Genomic DNA, 22,710 nt, shown 5'->3' on the forward strand with positions numbered 1-22,710 from the left:
TGGGTTTCAACCTGACTGATACTATATACCATGCATAATATAAATTCGTGTATATTTTACCCGATAAGATATGTATCATAAATATCTGACAGTTGTATCGGAAATATACCTGGTTGTTTTTCGCAGTTTTCCCGTAGCTTTCACGGTTTGCGATCAACAACCGCCATATTGTTGACAAAATTGCTAAGGGGCATATGCGCATGCACCGCACATGGTATTTAGATAACAAAACAGATTTCCCATTGGCTGTCTAGCGACTAGTTTCAAATCTTAAGCCAATGAACGATTTCGTTACAATAATACGTTGGTTTCACATGTAAACTATCATGGCGGCGTCTGAGTTATGTTGAACATGAATTGAGTATCAAAGCAAAATGGATATGAATGACTCCTTCTTCAGTGATGACGAACCAGACCAATGTGAACAAGTAGGACAGACCAACGCCTCCAAGGTAAAACTCACAGCTTTCATAGTCCGATGCTTGAATTCCAAAAGGCTACTGTAGATGGAACAAACACATCCTATTAAAGTCTTCTTCTACTCCACTTTAACCCACTTCGTCATCCGTTGTTTCCACTAAATGCTTGTGACGATAGCTGATAAGATAAAATCAAATTACGGACATTCAAGTTTTGGATTTGCGCGATACAAGATATAAGAATATATATTTAAAGTCGCATGTTATGAACAGTAACATTAGCCGTGTACTGTCTATTTTTGTGACATAACCTTAACAGAATAAGCCCACAACGTAAGGTCTTGAAGAGACATTACAAGTAGGGGAGATTAAACTCCCACCAACAGGTGTGTGAGTATGTTTTGATTAATTTTCTCCTCATATGTAGGAGATATGTGCTGAATCTGTCAAATGTGTAAAAGGAGTGGGCCAGTATATCTTGTACACAGTGTTTTTCATCCAGCTGAGATGACATGCATCTTTAACTTTCTGAGCCGATCGATTATCTCGCCTAAAACCAAGATTTGATTCCTGGTCAGGGTACTTAACAGGAATTTTTATTTTCCTAGTTCTTATACACATGCTCCTCTGCATTGTATTTTATCAATTTCTTGCATTTGATTGGTGGTGTAAGGGTCTGTAACATCAGGTGAAACATACTTTCTCACTATGTATATATACTTTGAAGCTGTCACACCACACAACAACACTTAGACTTTTAATCATCAATTTTCATTTTGACAATATAGAAATTGTACAAGAAGAAGAACTTAACCTGAGGAATCTTGGACATATACATGCTAATAATAAGACTTTAACTTAGACCTACATTCTGGATACTTACTCAGTTATAGCTTTTGTGTTGTTTTCTGTACCATAAAGTCCTGGAACACCCCTCTCTTGGCTAGTGGTAATTTCTGTTTTGCTTAACTATACAGTGTATGTGTCTAGGCAAACAGCAAGAGGTCACTGGTTCGAGCCCGAGGGAGAGCTGGACATGTTCATTACTCTTTTTTATGACTGATTTGGTGCTTTGACCACTCCTAGTTTAAGTTATAAGTGACTAAAGATAAGGTTTTTCAGCTTTTGAAAATGGATTGAAGTTTTCTTCAGGGACTTGGATTGTGTCAACACAATTTGGGTACAAGGACTGCAAAATATTATGTTAAATTTTAAGAACAAAATGAACTGAGTTTTCAGTTTTGTAAAATGTAATATTAGAGTAAATAATTGTTTCAGTTCTACATGTTAGAGAAAACATAAACAATATCTAAAATGTTAGTTGTGATGAGCGTCTTTGTCACACACGTACATGATAATTTCAAAACGTGGAAGAAACGCTTATGGAGTAAGATCAAAAGTTGGCAAGATGTTTTTTGTCATATTAATGAAAATCCAATTTCGACTTTTTAATTGATTAAAAATTTTGGACCAAAAACTACTTGCTTGTAATTTTACCTGTTGAACAAATTTGTTATTGCATATTGCTTCCTGATGAGAAGGAATAATCTGGAGAATCCATAGGTTTCTTTGTTCCTGATAGGACAGACAGGTAGATATTTCATGTTCAAGTTTCCTAATGGAAAAAATGAACATCAAAACTGTAAAATACTATAAATATTTTTCAGTTTCAATTGATAAACTTTCCTTTCCAATACATACATACTGCAGAGGTTTCACTGACAATGCTGTGCTCAGAAGGAGAAATTCTGTCTCCTGAGAGCATGCTTCCTGTTTGTAGACATAGTATTTACTCTCTGTAATAATTATTATTCTTCCAAATGAAAATGAAGAGCACATTATTTGTATGTTCAAAATCACAGGTTTGTTTTTTTGTTTGCTTGTTCAGTTGCTGGATTTATCACACCTTAAATAGCCAAGGTCATTTTGATGTGAGGTCTCCTGTTAGGAGTTAGTAGCTTCTTAACTGAACAACACACAGGTCTGTTATACGCCATCCACACCATCCACAGCAGTTAAGGTGAAATATCTCGGCCAAGGACACAGCTATAACAGTATAGACCAATCTGTTTCCCAGCTCCCTGAGAAACACAAACATCTAACCAAACATATCAGAGGTTACATAGACAAACGCTCTACAGACTGAGTCATTGTATCCCTTTTAAAGTCAGAAGCCTAAATCTAAGAATACTTCATACCCTACTGTAACCACTCGTCCAGTTCATCAGATCTTTCTCGTACATCACTGCACTTCTTTAATCAATAAGCAGTGTTACGTCTTGACTTTGGATATACAAGGTGTAATACTATCAGAAAGTTCCTGGTGATTATGAAAAAAAAACATGCTGTTTTTGTTTGTTTGTTTGTCTGTTTGTTTTCAAAATTCTTGCATCATTTTGTTCTACACACCTTCACTGATTTGGAGTAAAAGGATAGTATTTTAATGGTACTGTCAGTTTACAAAGATTGAAAAAAACTGTGATTAGTTTACAAGATAATATTATGTTCTGATGCTACCTGTTCATATAATGATATTTTTATCTTTTGCCTTTGGTAGAAATGGCTGAGCTCTACGTTTGCATCGCTTGCCCAACTGGAACATGTCAAGCCAAATGTCTACAATGTTGGGTTGGTGGACCCAAAAGAGCTCAAGGGAAATAATCTTAGCAATGCCAACAAACGGAGTCAGAGCTTCACCAACTTGTCCACTAACCCGCCATTATCCACACTATCTTCTCAAAAAACTGCTTGGTAAGTTTTTCCGGAATAATTGTAAACATTCATTCAACCCTGTTAAAGAAAAGATGCTATCTCCACTGTCAGAATTAATTGCTCATTTTCCTGTCCAGTACATATTTGACCTCCAGGAGGAGTAGGTCACAATATTGTTACTATGGTCAAGAATTATTCGGAAAGCAAATTAAGTTGCATCTGTTATTCCACAAGGTCAACAGGTCAAATATGGATGTTGTAGATGTTGGATATCAAAGGTCAATATTGCATTGTCAAAAGTTAGTTTGAATTTACAAAACGTCACCATGTCATTGGTTGATTTGTTTTCATATGAAATAGGACAAATTTATACTTCACCAAACAGTCTCAGATCCATAAAAACCAGAAATAAGTATACATCTCGAAGGGACGTGAAAAGGATCCAAAGTCACAAAAAAGGTTTTTTTAATTGGATGCAAATGTCAAAATGATTACATAAAGATTAAAGCATAAATACTGCTTATTTATCAGTTACCATAGCAACTCGATGACCTGGAAGTTGAATGTTTGAACCCCAGTGAAGAATATATAGTGTAGGTTGTCACGAAATGGTAATGTTGACAATTATCTTAAGATACTACAATACATGATTGGCTGTGTGGTGCATGCTGACATGCCGTTTTAACTTTCAGGTGCTATAATTATTCATAGTAAAGTATTGATTTTATTGTGAAGTGTTTGAAGACAGTTTTAATTATTAAGTTCTATCATAAATAATCTCCTATTGTTGCTTGTAGGTGAATACATCAGAGAAAACCTGATTTATTATCTATGTATTGGTGTTTCTAAACAGAAATGATAAATGTTCATAATACCTACATCAAAACAGCGTAACAGTGATCTTCATAGGTAGAATGGTTAAACCTTCAAAGTTACCAACAACAGGCATGGGTGGAGTGATAACAGGGAAAAAATATATGAAACAGGCTCTGATTCATAAGGATTGAACTATCACACAACATCAGTTTCAACAAGTTGATTGAGTTTGAGAGGAAAATTACCGATGGATTACATTCAAATAAGGTAGAAACTAAAACCAGAAATTAATCTCAGCAGATTCCCGAGATCAATAATCAGTGGCAGAAGGATTAAATCTTTGTCTTTTACAGGGGAAGTAATGGGTCAATTCCTGACCTCGTCAAACAAGCAGCAAAGCATGATGGGCGTCCACATCGGCCAGAGAGTGCCAAGGCGCCATCCAGAAGGTACCGCCCACCCAGTGGGAAAAAGCCACGTCCAGAGAGTGCCAAGGAGGGTTCACTTCCCCCTCGACCTCCCCCTAAAATATCTGGTCAGTAATACGACACATTAATTGTATATGTAGGGAGTTTTGTTTGTTTCTACTTTTTCTATATACTGCTTGTTTATTTTATAGATTTGGTTTAAACAGCTAGTTTTCCAAGTGTTCTTGAAATGCCGTATCAGTCAGTCGATAACTTGTTTAACTTGAACTTTTAACATGTACACCAATAAAACATGTGGCTGCTTTCCACGTTATTTCGATGTTAGTTAATACACATTAAATGTAGATCTACACAGAATGTATTTTGACATGTCAGGATATTTATAATTCAATATTTCTTCACATAGTGATGGGGGCTAAGTATGATTCTGTGGGAAGACCAGTGAAACAGACGCCTTACCAATCCGTTTCCACAGGCTGGGCGGGGCCGCCGGTGGGGATGAAGTACCCTGACTCCCAGTCAGAGCAAGGTTAGTACAGTTTGTTGTGTCTACATGATATCTGAAAGTTTGTAACATCTGGTTCCTTCTAAATATTTTAGTTGCTTTAGGATATTTTTAACAAAACTTTGTGACAATGATAGTGGAACCATTTTAACAAACCTCATCATTTGTTCAGCTTTCCTTTGTGTAATCAGTTGACATCATTTGTGTTGTAGGCATTGCTCATGCTCCTTATTCAGTGCCAGACACACCCCCTCCTCCACCCCAAGGGACCCCTGTTCCTCGTCTAGATATTGACGTTGAAATGCCAAATATCAATGAAGGAGAAAGGTAATGCTATCTTTTCAATGTGCTAGACTAAACTTATTTATTATTGTTAAAATTAGCCAATAAACTTGAATTTCATATATGTAAATATTTTTGCTGTGAATTTTATATATGTACAATAAATTGAAACTGATTGAATATTAGTGAAACTTTCTAAATTTGTGACAACATGTTTTATAACGTCTTTACAAACTACATATTTACACCAAGAGGAAGTTTAGATAGCGGGGCTTGTTCATTATTTAAATTTCCATATCGGAAATTTGTTATTATAACAAGGGATAAAATCAAATTAAACATGCCATCGCTAAAATACATAATCCAACAAAATATGAGTTCTACTGATGTATCTATCAATAGACCATTGAAATCTTTGAACTAATGGTTACATAGTGGTAGAGCATCAAATGATTGTTATTATCAGTAGCCAATAACTTACAAGATGTGTAACAGTGAGTGCTAGGACAAAGATGTATAACACTGAGTCATAGGTCACGAATGTGTAACACTGAGTATTGGGACAATTTACGCCAGTCTTTCATCAATCTTTCAAAGTTTTCAGTAGTTATTCATTTATATCACTCATATTCAAACAAATTACAATTCTCCTTTTACTTTTGTTTTGTTTAGTGTTGAAGATGACACAGTGAAACTGAAATACACAAAGACAAAATCTGAGGCATCCCACCCAGTAGAACTTTTGCGCCGTCCTACACCTGAATCTCTCCATCTTAATCTGGATATTCCAACCATGAATGAGGAGGACAGTGCAGAGGACAGTGAATTAGACACAGACAGGTGTGTAGGTTAATGAAGGAGAGAAGACATTAAAGTACTGTAAACACAGACAGGTTTGTAGGTTATACAGGGAGAGAAGACATTGAAGTATTGTAAACACAGACAGGTTTGTAGGTTAAAAAAGGAGAGAGGGCAGTGAACTAGACAGGCAGGTTTGAAGGTTAAAGAAGGAGAGATGGCAATGAACTAGACAAACAGGTTTGTAGGTTATAGAGGGAGAGAAGACAGTGAACTAGACACAGACAGGTTTGTAGGTTATAGAGGGAGAGAAGACAGTGAAGTACTGTAAACACAGACAGGTTTGTAGGTTATAGAGGGAAAGAAGATGGTGAACTAGACAGACAGGATTGTAGGTTATAGAGGGAGAGAGGGCAATGATCTAGACAGACAAGTTTGTAGGTTATAGAGGGAGAGAAGACAGTGAAGTACTGTAAACACAGACAGGTTTGTAGGGTTAAGGAGAGACAGGGAGAGAAGACAGTGAAGTACTGCAAACACAGACAGGTTTGTAGGTTAAAGAAGGAAAGAAGATGGTGAACTAGACAGACAGGATTGTAGGTTATAGAGGGAGAGAGGGCAATGATCTAGACAGACAAGTTTGTAGGTTATAGAGGGAGAGAAGACAGTGAAGTACTGTAAACACAGACAGGTTTGTAGGTTATAGAGGGAGAGAAGTTGTTTAACTAGAGTGACTGGATTTTAGGTTATTGATGGAGAGAGCGGAATTCTATAGACAGACAAGTTTGTAGGTTATAGAGGGAGAGAAGACAGTGAAGTACTGTAAACACAGACAGGTTTGTAGGTTATAGAGGGAGAGAAGACAGTGAAGTACTGTAAACACAGACAGGTTTGTAAGTTATAGACGGAGAGAAGACAGTGAAGTACTGTAAACACAGACAGGTTTGTAGGTTATAGAGGGAGAGAAGACAGTGAAGTACTGTAAACACAGACAGGTTTGTAGGTTATAGAGGGAGAGAAGACAGTGAAGTACTGTAAACACAGACAGGTTTGTAGGTTATAGAGGGAGAGAAGACAGTGAAGTACTGTAAACACAGACAGGTTTGTAGGTTATAGAGGGAGAGAAGACAGTGAAGTACTGTAAACACAGACAGGTTTGTAGGTTATAGAGGGAGAGAAGACAGTGAAGTACTGTAAACACAGACAGGTTTGTAGGTTATAGAGGGAGAGAAGACAGTGAAGTACTGTAAACACAGACAGGTTTGTAGGTTATAGAGGGAGAGAAGACAGTGAAGTACTGTAAACACAGACAGGTTTGTAGGTTATAGAGGGAGAGAAGACAGTGAAGTACTGTAAACACAGACAGGTTTGTAGGTTATAGAGGGAGAGAAGGCAGTGAAGTACTGTAAACACAGACAGGTTTGTAGGTTATAGAGGGAGAGAAGACAGTGAAGTACTGTAAACACAGACAGGTTTGTAGGTTATAGAGGGAGAGAAGACAGTGAACTAGACAGACAGGTTTGTGTAAAGAAGGAGAGAAGACAGTTAGACACAGACAGGTTTGTAGGTTAAAGAGAGAGAAGACAGTGAACTAGACACAGACAAGTTTGTAGATTAAAGAAGGAGAGAAGACAGTGAACTAGACACAGACAGGTTTGTAGGTTAAAGAAGGAGAGAAGACAGTGAACAGACACAGACAAGTTTGTAGATTAAAGAAGGAGAGAAGACAGTGAACTAGACACAGACAGGTTTGTAGGTTAAAGAAGGAGAGAAGACAGTGAACCAGACACAGACAAGTTTGTAGATTAAAGACGGAGAGAAGACAGTGAACTAGACAGACAGGTTTGTAGATTAAAGAAGGAGAGAAGACAGTGAACTAGACACAGACAGGTTTGTAGATTAAAGAAGGAGAGAAGACAGTGAACTAGACACAGACAGGTTTGTAGGTTAAAGACGGAGAGAAGACAGTGAACTAGACACAGACAGGTTTGTAGATTAAAGAAGGAGAGAAGACAGTGAACTAGACACAGACAGGTTTGTAGGTTAAAGACGGAGAGAAGGCAGTGAAGTACTGTAAACACAGACAGGTTTGTAGGTTATAGAGGGAGAGAAGACAGTGAAGTACTGTAAACACAGACAGGTTTGTAGGTTATAGAGGGAGAGAAGGCAGTGAAGTACTGTAAACACAGACAGGTTTGTAGGTTATAGAGGGAGAGAAGGCAGTGAAGTACTGTAAACACAGACAGGTTTGTAGGTTATAGAGGGAGAGAAGGCAGTGAAGTACTGTAAACACAGACAGGTTTGTAGGTTATAGAGGGAGATAAGACAGTGAACTAGACAGACAAGTTTGTAGATTAAAGAAGGAGAGAAGACAGTGAACTAGACACAGACAGGTTTGTAGGTTAAAGAAGGAGAGAAGACAGTGAACTAGACACAGACAGGTTTGTAGATTAAAGAAGGAGAGAAGACAGTGAACTAGACAGACAGGTTTGTAGATTAAAGAAGGAGAGAAGACAGTGAACTAGACACAGACAGGTTTGTAGATTAAAGAAGGAGAGAAGACAGTGAACTAGACACAGACAGGTTTGTAGATTAAAGAAGGAGAGAAGACAGTGAACTAGACACAGACAGGTGTGTAGGTTAAAGAAGGAGAGAAGACAGTGAACTAGACACAGACAGGTTTGTAGATTAAAGAAGGAGAGAAGACAGTGAACCAGACACAGACAAGTTTGTAGATTAAAGAAGGAGAGAAGACAGTGAACTAGACACAGACAGGTTTGTAGATTAAAGAAGGAGAGAAGACAGTGAACTAGACACAGACAGGTTTGAAGGTTAAAGACGGAGAGAAGACAGTGAAGTACTGTAAACACAGACAGGTTTGTAGGTTATAGAGGGAGAGAAGGCAGTGAAGTACTGTAAACACAGACAGGTTTGTAGGTTATAGAGGGAGAGAAGGCAGTGAAGTACTGTAAACACAGACAGGTTTGTAGGTTATAGAGGGAGAGAAGACAGTGAACTAGACACAGACAGGTTTGTAGGTTAAAGACGGAGAGAAGGCAGTGAAGTACTGTAAACACAGACAGGTTTGTAGGTTATAGAGGGAGAGAAGGCAGTGAAGTACTGTAAACACAGACAGGTTTGTAGGTTATAGAGGGAGAGAAGGCAGTGAAGTACTGTAAACACAGACAGGTTTGTAGGTTATAGAGGGAGAGAAGACAGTGAAGTACTGTAAACACAGACAGATTTGTAGGTTATAGAGGGAGAGAAGACAGTGAAGTACTGTAAACACAGACAGGTTTGTAGGTTATAGAGGGAGAGAAGACAGTGAAGTACTGTAAACACAGACAGGTTTGTAGGTTATAGAGGGAGAGAAGACAGTGAAGTACTGTAAACACAGACAGGTTTGTAGGTTAAAGACGGAGAGAAGACAGTGAAGTACTGTAAACACAGACAGGTTTGTAGGTTATAGAGGGAGAGAAGACAGTGAAGTACTGTAAACACAGACAGGTTTGTAGGTTATAGAGGGAGAGAAGACAGTGAAGTACTGTAAACACAGACAGGTTTGTAGGTTAAAGACGGAGAGAAGACAGTGAAGTACTGTAAACACAGACAGGTTTGTAGGTTAACATACATATCTAATGTTGTCTTCATTTATCAGTGTTATTTCATTGTTGTGGAAATGTCACAAGCTTTTATTGAAAAAAAAGAACGTTGTGATGAATGTCTTTAAAATGTCTTCTTTTTTTTTAAAGTGAGAGTGAGATGAAAATCATATAGACATTGTATATCAGTGAGAGATTAGTCCTATGTATCTATTTATTTTACAGATTATTGGAAAAAGCTGAAAAATATTCTACAAACAAACATCCAGGGGAAGAGGATTTTGTCCATGATGTTACAGAAGGTAATAGATCTGGTGAGTTTGTGGACACATGTGATAAAACTGATGACCCATTAGAGGAAGATGAGGACTCATTTTCCTTTCACAGCAGAATAGAATCATCTACTGACAGTGATGAACCATGGACTGATGAGGAAGAGCCTGTTAAACCAGTGGAAAAACTTGCTGTCAAGTTCAGTGAGGAAAGGAATGTGACTATAGACATTACACCCAGGAATGCTGGGCATAAGGTAGGAAGTTTGTCACCCAGAGGTCACCATAAACAGGAAGGTCAAAGGTCAGGGGGCAAAAGTGCTGTCAGTGAGGATGAGGCACATAGACTTAAGGCAGCTTTGTCTGTAAAAAGTGTTGTGAATAAACCCACGGTAGGATTTCTGGACGATTCTGAAGAAAATACACAAAACTATGTGCCTCAAATTACAGTGGTAAGGAAAAACCAAAGGCCGTCATCAGCGGTGATTAAAAAGACAGATAAAGAGAGACCAAAGGACAGACAACGCCCAAGTTCTGCCACAGTAAGACCTAGTAGTAAACCAGTAGGAAAATCGCTTGATAAACCAATCACGCAAATCATTGTTGATTATGGAGAAGAGGAAAGAAGGATGAAAAAGGTACAGAAAAAGCTACGAGAAAAAGATGTTGTCACCCTGGTTCAACAGCTTTCAGCATCAGAAGATGAAAGTAGTGTAGAATCTGATGAGGATGTTGAAATCACACCAGAATTACTACGTCCAGGCTCTCCAACCAAATGTACATCTGAACCAACCAAAAACTACTACGAAATATCCAGACAGTCGGCCATTAGTCGATCAAGTGTCGTAGATAAGATGTTTGAAAAACTGAAAGATAATGCATCTGGACTATCTACAACAATGGTAACTGAGTCTGGAGAAAAGGACCCGAAGGAAAGTGCTGCGGTGAAAAGTGTGTTAGATTCACAGCTCCTTCGTATCAATGAGAAACAAATGGTGGCTCATCAATTAGATACCAACAGAGAAAAAGCTAAAGCCGTCCGACCACCTAGTGCTAAGGTAAGTTATCAGATGTCCTCATTAAAAAATAATGATTCAAAAACCAGTACAACACAAACCAGCCAATCATGTCTCATTTTAATGAATACAGCCTCTATCTTTCCATAACAGCCAATGTTTCCTACATGACCTTGAAACTTGGTGTCCATGCACACCAAGGTCAAATGCTATATGGCAATATGGAAACTTGTGCCTCTTGATAGTCAGTAGAACAGTCATAGCCTTCAAATGACCATAACCACAATTAGCGCTAAGTCTGCATCTGAATAAAAGCAACTTTGTTGACATTAATTTGATCATCTTCAATAAACACATGGTTGCACTGACCAACACATGGCCCTACCATATTCTTTTATGGAACAAAATCTCAGTATGTTACAAAAATAAATGAAAAACAACAAAAATTTAACTAAGAAATATTCCAAAACATTATTATTTTATTTTTGTTATATAATGATTCTTCAATTCAGCAAAAATTTGAAATGATCACAGGCCAAATGCGTTTTGCTTTCCCTTATCATTGTATATTGTAGACACAGATATAACATAGGTGTCCATGGTTTCTCAGAATAGGTTAATAGCTGGTGTAGTGCTTTATGATCTTGTATTGTAAGAAGGCAATGATGATTTAATGATATTATAAAAATGCTGTTTTACATTAATCTTATATATACCAGTAAAATTATTAATATTATAATTTTTAAAAAAAATTTTTTTTACCTAAATTGGTGCTATATAAATCACAGTATCCACAAATAGATATATGGCAGCTAACCTATGTCTCTATTGTTACAACGACACATGTGTCCTACAGTCCTACTTGTTATACTAGTCCTACACATGTCCTTATAAATCTGTCCAATAGGTGCAGCATAAGCCTCCTGTGGCTCGCCCAGCTGAGTCAGATGACCATGAACGTCCAGGGTCAAGGCTGGGATTTGTTGCAATGGCACCAGAGCAAGCTTCAAATCAAACTAACAGTCGGAAGGTAATGGTTTAATCTTAAATGGTTAAGAAATTTTGTATTCTGTGTATAAGTAAGTATAAATGATGTATATATAATTTAGTTTTAAAAATGTGTCTATGTGATGTATTTAATGTATAATTTAGTCTAAATAGTGTATTCCATATATAAAGAAAATAAAATGGTATAGTTAAGCTGTTTACATTATACCATTCTGATTACAATACTTCACGATAATCCCATCGTTGCCACCAAATGTAACATGTATCGGGATACAACGGATGTCACCCATCCAGGCACTGGCCATGCTCAACATTGCTTATTTTCAACATTTTTTGATGGGCACAACATTCCACCACACAGCCACAAAAACCAGCTATTGGACTTTACTGCTGAAATTCCTATATCCATGAACCACACTCCCTGATGCATGTTACATTTGGATGCAGTTTGTACTGAAAACACATTTTTGTGTCACAGTGTAATCAAATATCCTGTTCTGGTGTCACATCTGGACCTGTCAGGATAGATATAACAATTTTTTCTGGAAGTTCAAACTGTATTGTTGGGATTCAGGTTACAAGACGACCAACCTCAGCACAATCTAGACCAGGTAAAGCTCCCTCTAGTGGTGAGAAGTGTAATTCCGATCCAGTGGAGGATGCAGTAACTAAATCAGCATCACAAGAGGAGAATACACCCAGTGCTGAGGTGACGGGCCTCACCGACAGACAGATAGAAATTCAAAGACTCATGAACAAACATTTAGTTCGACCCTCATCTGCCATCTCAAATAACCTCACCTCACCAAAATCTCCAAAGTCACCTAAATGTAAAATTCCTAAATCACCTACTGTCCTGACATCAGCCAGACCAGATCCAAAGATGTCATCAGCAAGGTCAGGGTTAAAGGTCAACTCTCCGAGGTCACAGAAGGAGAAAGCAATCGATGACATGATAGAAAAGCACCTGAAACGCCCAGCGTCAGTGTTCACACCTGATGTTATGAACGAATCAATGGGTGATTCCTCACCATCACCACCCTCATCTCCGGTACCGGTAGTCAAGGAAACAGAATCAGCACCACCAGCAGTGCCTATCCCTGTAAGTAATACCAAATGCCCTGCTTACCTTCTATGGCTTTTTTTTAAAAGTACCATGTCTCTGATACAAAAATGACATCTAAAGCTAGAAACTAGTTGTTTGTTGTACTTACCATTTATTTGTAATGTGTATCATTAGACTTCTGTTGATATTTATATGACTATCATTGTGTGATTGAAACCTATAAGACAAGTATTGTTTAGTTGAAACCTGTGAGACAGATTGTGTATGGTTGACATCTATAAGACAGATATTGTGTGGTTGACATCTATAAGACAGATATTGTGTGGTTGACATCTATAAGACAGATATTGTGTGGTTGACATCTATAAGACAGATATTGTGTGGTTGACACCTATAAGACAGATATTTTGTGGTTAACATCTATAAGACAGATATTGTGTGGTTGACACCTATAAGACAGATATTGTGTGGTTGACAACTATAAGACAGATATTGTGTGGTTGACATCTATAAGACAGATATTGTGTGGTTGACACCTATAAGACAGATATTGTGTGGTTGACACCTATAAGACAGATATTGTGTGGTTGACATCTATAAGACAGATATTGTGTGGTTGACATCTATAAGACAGATATTGTGTGCTTGACACCTATAAGACAGATATTTTGTGGTTAACATCTATAAGACAGATATTGTGTTGTTGACATCTATAAGACAGATATTGTGTGCTTGACACCTATAAGACAGATATTTTGTGGTTAACATCTATAAGACAGATATTGTGTGGTTGACACCTATAACACAGATATTTTGTGGTTAACATCTATAAGACAGATATTGTGTAGTTGACACCTATAAGACAGATATTGTGTTGTTGACACCTATAAGACAGATATTGTGTGGTTGACACCTATAAGACAGATATTGTGTAGTTGTCACCTATAAGACAGATATCTTGTGGTTGACACCTATAAGACAGATATTGTGTGGTTGACATCTATAAGACAGATATTGTGTAGTTGACACCTATAAGACAGATATTGTGTGGTTGACACCTATAAGACAGATATTGTGTTGTTGACACCTATAAGACAGATATTGTGTTGTTGTCACCTATAAGACAGATATCTTGTGGTTGACACCTATAAGACCTATAAGACAGATATTGTGTGGTTGACACCTATAAGACAGATATTGTGTGGTTGACATCTATAAGACAGATATTGTGTGGTTGACACCTATAAGACAGATATTGTGTGATTGATACCTATAAGACATATATTGTGTTATTGATACCTATAAGACAGATATTGTGTGATTGAAACCTATAAGACAGATATTGTGTGGTTGACACCTATAAGACAGATATTGTGTGATTGATACCTATAAGACAGATATTGTGTGGTTGACATCTATAAGACAGATATTGTGTGATTGATACCTATAAGACAGATATTGTGTGGTTGACATCTATAAGACAGATATTGTGTGGTTGACACCTACAAGACATATATTGTGTGATTGACATCTGTAAGACAGATATTGTGTGGTTGACATCTATAAGACAGATATTCTGTGGTTGATATCTATAAGACAGATATTGTGTGGTTGACACCTATAAGACAGATATTGTGTTGTTAACATCTATAAGACAGATATTGTGTGGTTGACACCTATAAGACAGATATTGTGTTGTTGACATCTATAAGACAGATATTTTGTAGTTAACATCCATAAGACAGATATTGTGTTGTTGACATCTATAAGACAGATATTGTGTAGTTGACACCTATAAGACAGATATTGTGTGGTTGACATCTATAAGACAGATATTGTGTGGTTGATATCTATAAGACAGATATTGTGTGGTTGACACCTATAAGACAGATATTGTGTGGTTAACATCTATAAGACAGATATTGTGTGGTTGACACCTATAAGACAGATATTGTGTTGTTGACATCTATAAGACAGATATTTTGTAGTTAACATCTTTAAGACAGATATTGTGTTGTTGACATCTATAAGACAGATATTGTGTAGTTGACATCTATAAGACAGATATTGTGTTGTTGACATCTATAAGACAGATATTGTGTGGTTAATATCTATAAGACAGATATTTCGTGGTTGACACCTATAAGATAGATATTGTGTGGTTGACACCTATAAGACAGATATTTTGTAAGACAGATGTCACATGGTTGATATTTAGACAGGTAACTTGCAGTTGACACTGGTGAAATACATTTCACATCGTTTATTTGAAGACACATATTTAGACAGATATGGTGTGGTTGATATATTTTGTATATCAAATTGTTCATGAAATAACTATGTTCCATGTTTTCCTACAGAAATCCACCAAAGGTCGCATCAACCATGCTGCTTCACTACCAAGTCCAAAGTCCACTCTAGTCTCTGAATTGAATGCTGCTGAAAGGTACAGAGCATTACTTTCATACACTCTTTAATGAGATGGTAGACAAATCCTTCTGTATATAGACACACTTTCAGAAAATATTTTAAACAAGAAGCATTTCCCCCATGCAAGAACCAAAAACCTGTGTATTATGGAGGATATCAACAATAATTTTAGTCTTACCAATGTGACAAGAAAAATTCATTGTTTTATCTGATTTTACGCTCCTTGACCAAAGTTTGATGACAATGACGTATCGTGTTGTTATCATTTTGCTCCTTGGTGTTTTAACACTGCAATATCCAAGTGTTTAACATTGAATTAAAGACTTTGTGAATATCTCCTGATGTCAAACATCACATATTGAATTATTGATACATCAACTTTCAATGAAGCCAATTGGTTCAGTATGTCTTACCCTGAATACTGGAAAATGCACCTACACTGTGTTAGGAAGAGTTGTCATCCTGCTTTGAATACAAGCAATAGTTTGTTTTAATCTAAAACACATTGATTTAATATTGGCTTCGTGTCTATTACCAGAAATGGTGCAGGAATTAGCTGTAAGCATGGATGTCCCCACGGACACAGCCATACAGAAACACCAGGAATAACATCTAAAGCAAACGGTAACATTGAGATAGCTATATCTGATGATTACATAATACCTGTGTCAGTTGAAAGAGCCTTGTTGTTTTGTTTTAAAGATATATACAGTGTAAAGCCAGAAAAGAATTTTTTTTCCGGTTTCCTGATCTTTGCTCATGTTTTTTTCAGTCCCCAGAAATACTACATGTAGTACTCTGAGGCAAATCATTTAGATGCTTGACATATATGTATATATACACACTGATGTCAAACATTCTTGTGACACCTTGCTGAGAAGACATAGGATCCATACTCGAGTGCTGAATTTTTGTGTTTTTATATAGAGAGGAGTTCTAACTATCGGCTGTTACCGAGACAAAAATAAAATCACGGATAATTAGTCAGAACCCTTCGAAATACATAAACACCTCGTAATGCAGACATATCGGACACATGAGTATAAAGCATTCCCTAATCAAAGGAGGGAAAAAATCCCAACCTGTCTCAAACTCAGATATAAACTAGTAAATATAGGGTTTATCTATCAAACATTTCTTTAAGATCAAGAAAGTATAAGTATTACCAAGGAAATATTGTAATTGATGAAAGAAAGTCTGGCATAAAATATATATTTAGACTAATGAACTTTAAATTACTTTCATGGCAAACTTATGCATTTTGTCGTATTACAGCAAAGTCATCATTCTACACAAGGGCAAAGTCAGCTCCAGTCAAGAGAAGAACTGCAAACAAGGAACCAAAGATCCGCTACACCAAACCTCTCTACCTCAACACCATCAACCATAGTGATGTATGTAAACCATTAAAACCTTATTCCAAAACCTCTCTACCTCAACACCATCAACCATAGTGATGTGTGTAAACCATTATAACCACTCTACCTCAACACCATCAACCATAGTGATGTATGTAAACCATTATAACCTCACATAACCTCTCTACCTCAACACCATCAACCATAGTGATGTATGTAAACCATTAAAACCTTATTCCAAAACCTCTCTACCTCAACACCATCAACCATAGTGATGTGTGTAAACCATTATAACCACTCTACCTCAACACCATCAACCATAGTGATGTATGTAAACCATTATAACCTCACAAAACCTCTCTACCTCAACATCATCAACCATAGTGATGTATGTAGACCATTAAAACCTTACAAAACCTACCTACTTATACAACAACAGAATGCTTACTTATACAACAACAGAATGCTTACTTATACAACAACAGAATGCTTACTTATACAACAGCAGAATGCCTACTTATACAATAACAGAATACTTACTTATGCAACAACAAGGGTATCATTTATGTTAAATCTGTTCAGTGTTTTCTCAAGATAATTTAACATTCGACCGATGTTGTGAATAATTAAGTAAACATATCTGGCTACACTTTCAGTACCCTGAGACAGAGGAGGCCCAGGAATGTACAGTGATGCAGGCAAAACTGGCAGCCAAAGGAATTAATATTAGCGCAAAAACACTAGAGAGGTAAGCTTATATTTCTATAGCTGGAGATTATGATACAATGTATGATCAGACCTTCAGAATTATTTCACAGTATTCATAACCTGTGTATTATTTGTCTTATATTTGTGTAGATCACTGAGTTAATTCAGCTATGCTGATAACAGTAAGCAATGTATTCTGTATTTTTCAGAGCTCTCTACCCTCCGTCAGGACAGACCACCTACTATGAAATCAAGGCCAATCTGCCAAGGTCACATTCTCTTGGGTAAATACACAAACTAGATCTGATAAACCTTCCAACAAGATAATGACACCCATAGATTTACACATATATGTATGACTTGTGTATGTGTTAGTGTTGTCCTGCACTTGTGTTTATCCTGTTTTCCGTCTGTGATGATGATCCTAAATATTGTACTGAAATGACATGTCTCTTTAATACTCATTGTGGGTTTCTGCAAGTTGTCATATATTGGAGCCTGGAGAGTATATGATGATGTAACTAAGACCATTGATGACATTATTATGAGTACAAAGCAAATAGAACAAATCTGAGTACAAAGCATATAGGATAATTCTGAGTACAAAGAAGATTAGACAATTCGGAGTACAAAGCAAATAGGACAAGTTTAGGTACATAAATTACAACTGAACATGGTATAGTGATGGTGTCTACTTTATGCAAGGAATTCGTCTTTCTGAGATAATCTGAGAAATTCTCCATAAATAACAGTATCCATGTTATTATGTTGTGTTGATATTGGTTATAATTTCCAGGTTACTGAGCCACCCAAAAGTATGGCTACCAGATGAGTACAGGCAGCTCAAGTCAGCAGAAAAAGCTCTGGGTAAGATCTATAGTTATTATCTACCATGGTGAACATGGTGTTTAAGCCTATGTCAATGACATCTTATACATTGTTTTATATAAGGGCTATTTTCTGTATGTTCATACATTATTTACTTGTATATGTATCTCTTGACGGGTAGTTTTTGTGTTGCCTGCAGAGCTGGCGGACACTTAGGGATCACTTTGTCCGTCGTCACGCAGCAGTGGTGGCAGCGTCCGTACAAAAGTTTTCCGGACTTTTTCCACTTATACTTAGAGTTATCAAAATGAAATTTGGTATATGGCTTCTTGTTGGAAGGGTACAGATTAATTTTGATTCTTGGCTGTCTATGACCTTTCTTTGCAGAGTTATGCCTCTTTGAAAATTCTTCAAAAATATGGGGTTTTTTTGTACTTTTCTTGATTTTGCTTAGAGTTTCTGAAATGAAATATGAGAAATGGCTTCATGGTCGACCATTACAGATAAGGTTCGATGCACGGCTTTCTTGGCAGTGATATGTCCCTTTTATATTGAATATTGCTTTGCGCAGTTTTCCCTTTATGCTTTGAGTGATAGAAATGAAATTTGGTATTACAACTTCATGGTTGATTGTGGCACATCCAGTTCGATTTCTGGGTGACCATGACACTTTATGCAGGCGACACATACAGTTCCCAGGAACTCTTGTCTTGATAATAAATATTATGTGATGAGTTTCTCTGTTTTTACAGCTAAAGTGAATGAAATCATGTACATGCAGAAGAAGGCAGAAGAAAGGAAAGCAAAGCAAGCAGAAGGAACAGTGGTAAAGAAGAAGAAAAAGAAAGGAAAGAAAAGGCCAACATCATCGCTGAAAAGAAGCAAGAGTTTCAGTTAGACTGATTAAAAAGAGACATTTAGACTAATTAGTGATACAGCTGAATGTATCTACATAGATAAAGCTTGGAGTATAAATTGGCTTCAAAACTGCTTAATTGAGATGAAGATTAGATACAGTTGTGAATCAACTTTATAAAAGGTAAATAATTGAAGTTTTGATAAGATTAATTCTGAAAAATTCTGCTTTCTACATTTCTTGCCTTATTTTCTATTAACACAAGATATTCTATGAAATCTTGTACTTTTAAATTTTCCAAATTGCCTTTTGTCAATGTTGTGGTTTCAGTAAATCTGACAACCGATAACTGGTGTATACAATGTAGCTTCAATTTTCTTTCTTTTTTCAAAATTTTTTTTTTGAAAATGCCATACAGAATTTTTAAGAGATTAAATTCTTGTTTGAAAGCAGGGAAATCTTAGGGATATTTCAAAGCTTGCCACGATTGAAAACAAATTTTCAGGCAAGTGGGATTAACAAAAGGTAATTGTTCTTAGTAGATTCAAGCTTTTTATATCTAAAATGATTATATTAAATAGTATGTCATTTACTGTACGTGGTAAATTACAAATTTCTGTCATGATTTATAACATGAAATCTTTTCTATTTTTGATGGAAATTTATCCAAGTTATATGTAAGCAACAAGATCAGATGAGTTTAGGTTCCATATCATAGCATGTTATGGCAGGTAGATGGTTTAAGGTAAAGGCTACCATTGCACCAGCTATCATTGTAAGAAAGAGATCCATGTACTACTATGCCATTATTTTCCAATTTCTATAGAAGCTGAAGGTTTTTGGGGTGGGGAGTAGGGGTAGCTTTTATTTCTTTTTTTCATTTTTTATTTCATATTTTTTAAATATTTTGAAACGCCTCTTATAATGCATTGTAATGGTTTATTTCCATTGAATAACGGGCTTAGACAAATGTTTTGTATTAGTGATAATGTTTATAATTTTTATGTAGATGGTAAACTTTATCTTAATAAATGTGTTGAGAAATTCTGATTCAGTATAGAAAAGAAGAAGGAGTAGAAGACTAAAAATATAATGAACAAACTTGTCTCAAAGAAATAGGTCTTTCCATAAAAAATTAAGACTGCTGATGTTAAAATTAATCTATGTAAATTGGATACTTTTACACTATTCAATATTTTTATGCTTATCATATTCAGAACATTTTGAGTGTCTTATTCATAATACTGCTGATGTCCATTATACTTTCAGTATTGAGTGAATTGTGTTAAATAATCTGTGATTTGTTCTTCAACAGTCTGTGATATTAATGGACGCTAAAAAGATTTATATAACTGTATCAGTTTTATTTTATTTACATTCATTAAAAATAGAAAATGTCGTGGCATGTGATGCTTTGTGTAAATAATTGTGATTTTATAAAATACGAAAATGAGGCTGGATTATATCTGTCTAGCTTGTATAATATTTATTTTAGTCCTTCGAGAACTGCATTCAGTGTTGGAAGTCTGCTTTCATTCTGTGTGAAAAAAAAACCAGATACTTTTATATATAACTCCTGGGAACATATTGTAGAGAAGAAAATGATAGATTACCATGTCAGGAATTGAATTTTAAAATTTTAACAAAACAACAGATATTCTATATTTATTTGTATGAAACAGTTCTCTGAGGATTAAAGAGTCTGTCCGTCCATCACACTATGTATGGTTAGCGCTACCCTGGGTACTACCTGTAGTTGTGTTATATATACAATATGTCTCTATTGTCAGTGTAGGTTTTGGTGCTTATGTGTTTGTATCTTAGTATATCATATAGTCAGGGAAAAGATATATATATATATCTTATATATACATATAGTGTTTCATGTTATATAATTAGTTTCGTTTGTATATGGTCTCTACTGCATTGTTTTAAAATATGAAGTCATTTAGTGGAAAACACATCAACATTAACTTATGATTACAGTGACTTCTGCTGTAGAAGTGTGATGTTTTTGTGATATGTTACCTTATGACTCACCTATTACAACAATGAGGATGACATAATGGATGTAGATATATATCAAGCTGTAGTCAAAACACTTTCTATCCCACCGGACAAAAATATCAACACTTCCAGTGAGGGTAAGATTTCTCTATCTTGTGGCGAGACATCCTGGGTGCACAGGAAGTGACATTTTGGATTTGTGTAATTGTTAATGACATCATTTTTATGACATGTCGGGGTCAGTTGAGGTCATGAACGTCATTAACAATTGTTATCCAGGCCTCAAATGACTATACCGATGGTTATGTCACATGTATATTTATTTGCTCATTTGTTTTTAAGAGGAAAGAGGGGTAGAAAAAAGACCATTCCCTACCTGGAGGGTAGAAAAAAAAGAAATTTACCCTTGTATGAAATTCCTGAAAGTCTAACCCGAGGCTGACAATCAAGAATCTCCTCCTCGGGTAGAAATTTCTCTGTCCTATCCTCCAGCTAGGGAAAGAATCTATTAGTCATCAGTAACTGTAGTCATTCATTTAGAGGTAGGAGTGGAGGAATTTCTTGCAAATAAAATAATTTGTTCTTAAGTAATGAACAATGACTAAGTATTTATCTAATACATAACTGGGCAGTAATTCAATATTTAAAGCTACACATTTGTAAGTCTAAAGTTTATGTTTATATTCAAAAGCTGTTTCCTTTTTTGTATAAATATATCTTAAGGAGTGTTCTCATGGAAGAGATCCTGTAATTCAAAATCAACACAGAACTTCTGTACAGGATCTCTCCCATGGAGACATTTGTAAATACAGTATTAGTTATGTTTTGAATTACATGTCTAGTGTATAATTTCTGTTACGTTAGAAGTTTTGTGTAAGAGAGTATTTTCTTAGATCTGAATTAGTGATTTGTACCTCTAGTTCTTGGTTCTGCTGATTATAAAGATCTCTCTAGCTGAGCTATATGTATTGCAGCTAGAATTTACCAGCGTTACACTTATAAATATTTTTGCCACCTATTTTAGAAAAGAAATTTCTGTAAATGAAGAATAAAAATTTCAAATATTTCAGATAGAGTTCTGTTATTTGTTGGATTATTTGTGAGAGAGAGAGAGAGAGAGAGAGAGAGAGAGAGAGAGAGAGAGAGAGAGAGAGTATAAAAACAAATAAAAATTGCTCAAAATGGAAAAGAAATAATAGCTTATCTTGTATTTGAAACTTGATTCTAGTACAGACTTTGATGTATCAGCTTATGTTATTTTCATAAGTTATCATAGATTATATTAAAATAATCATATATATTTTTAAAGTGACGATGAAACTCAAACTGAGATTTAATCCTCAAGTATCAAATTATGGTGTAAGAGTTGTGTCCCTTAGACCCGTGTTATCGACTACATTTTGCCACGGAAGAAGCACTCGTTCAGTTTACGTTGGTTTGTAATATATCATACAGACCTGAAAATAAATAAATATGAATCAGAAAAAAACTTGTTTCAAAATGAGTGTTTTAAACGCTTATATATTCAAAGAGAGAGAGAGAGAAACTGAGAATTAAGACACGACTATGTTAGACTCGAAGATCTACATGCTTGTACAT

At 35.9% G+C, this 22,710-nt stretch overlaps 1 protein-coding gene across 1 annotated transcript; it reads left to right on the forward strand.

Moving 5' to 3' along the window:
- Window positions 1–374: 374 nt before the first annotated feature.
- On the forward strand, window positions 375–19,146 carry LOC132553198 (uncharacterized). The gene is made up of 17 exons (XM_060217426.1): window positions 375–452; window positions 2,977–3,170; window positions 4,301–4,482; window positions 4,782–4,904; window positions 5,093–5,207; window positions 5,835–6,002; window positions 9,788–10,892; window positions 11,758–11,880; window positions 12,433–12,960; window positions 15,285–15,370; window positions 15,893–15,978; window positions 16,630–16,748; window positions 17,013–17,039; window positions 17,369–17,460; window positions 17,630–17,704; window positions 18,217–18,287; window positions 19,001–19,146. The coding sequence occupies exons 1-17, from the start codon at window positions 375–377 to the stop codon at window positions 19,144–19,146; spliced, it is 3,318 nt and encodes a 1,105-aa protein (XP_060073409.1).
- Window positions 19,147–22,710: the final 3,564 nt, after the last annotated feature.

This window comes from Ylistrum balloti, unplaced genomic scaffold (genome assembly GCF_031769215.1).
Source record: "Ylistrum balloti isolate Yb309-2 unplaced genomic scaffold, AGI_CSIRO_Ybal_v1 Utg370310, whole genome shotgun sequence".
Taxonomy (NCBI): domain Eukaryota; kingdom Metazoa; phylum Mollusca; class Bivalvia; order Pectinida; family Pectinidae; genus Ylistrum; species Ylistrum balloti.

What these genes read in the sequence shown, in the direction of transcription:
- LOC132553198 (XM_060217426.1), top strand. Translation starts at nt 375, where the DNA reads ATGGATATGAATGACTCCTTCTTCAGTGATGACGAACCAGACCAATGT. An exon ending in AATATCAATGAAGGAGAAAG is followed by an intron (nt 5,208 to 5,834) that starts GTAATGCTATCT and finishes TGTTTTGTTTAG; the next exon opens with TGTTGAAGATGACACAGTGA. An exon ending in ACACCATCAACCATAGTGAT is followed by an intron (nt 17,040 to 17,368) that starts GTATGTAAACCA and finishes CTACACTTTCAG; the next exon opens with TACCCTGAGACAGAGGAGGC.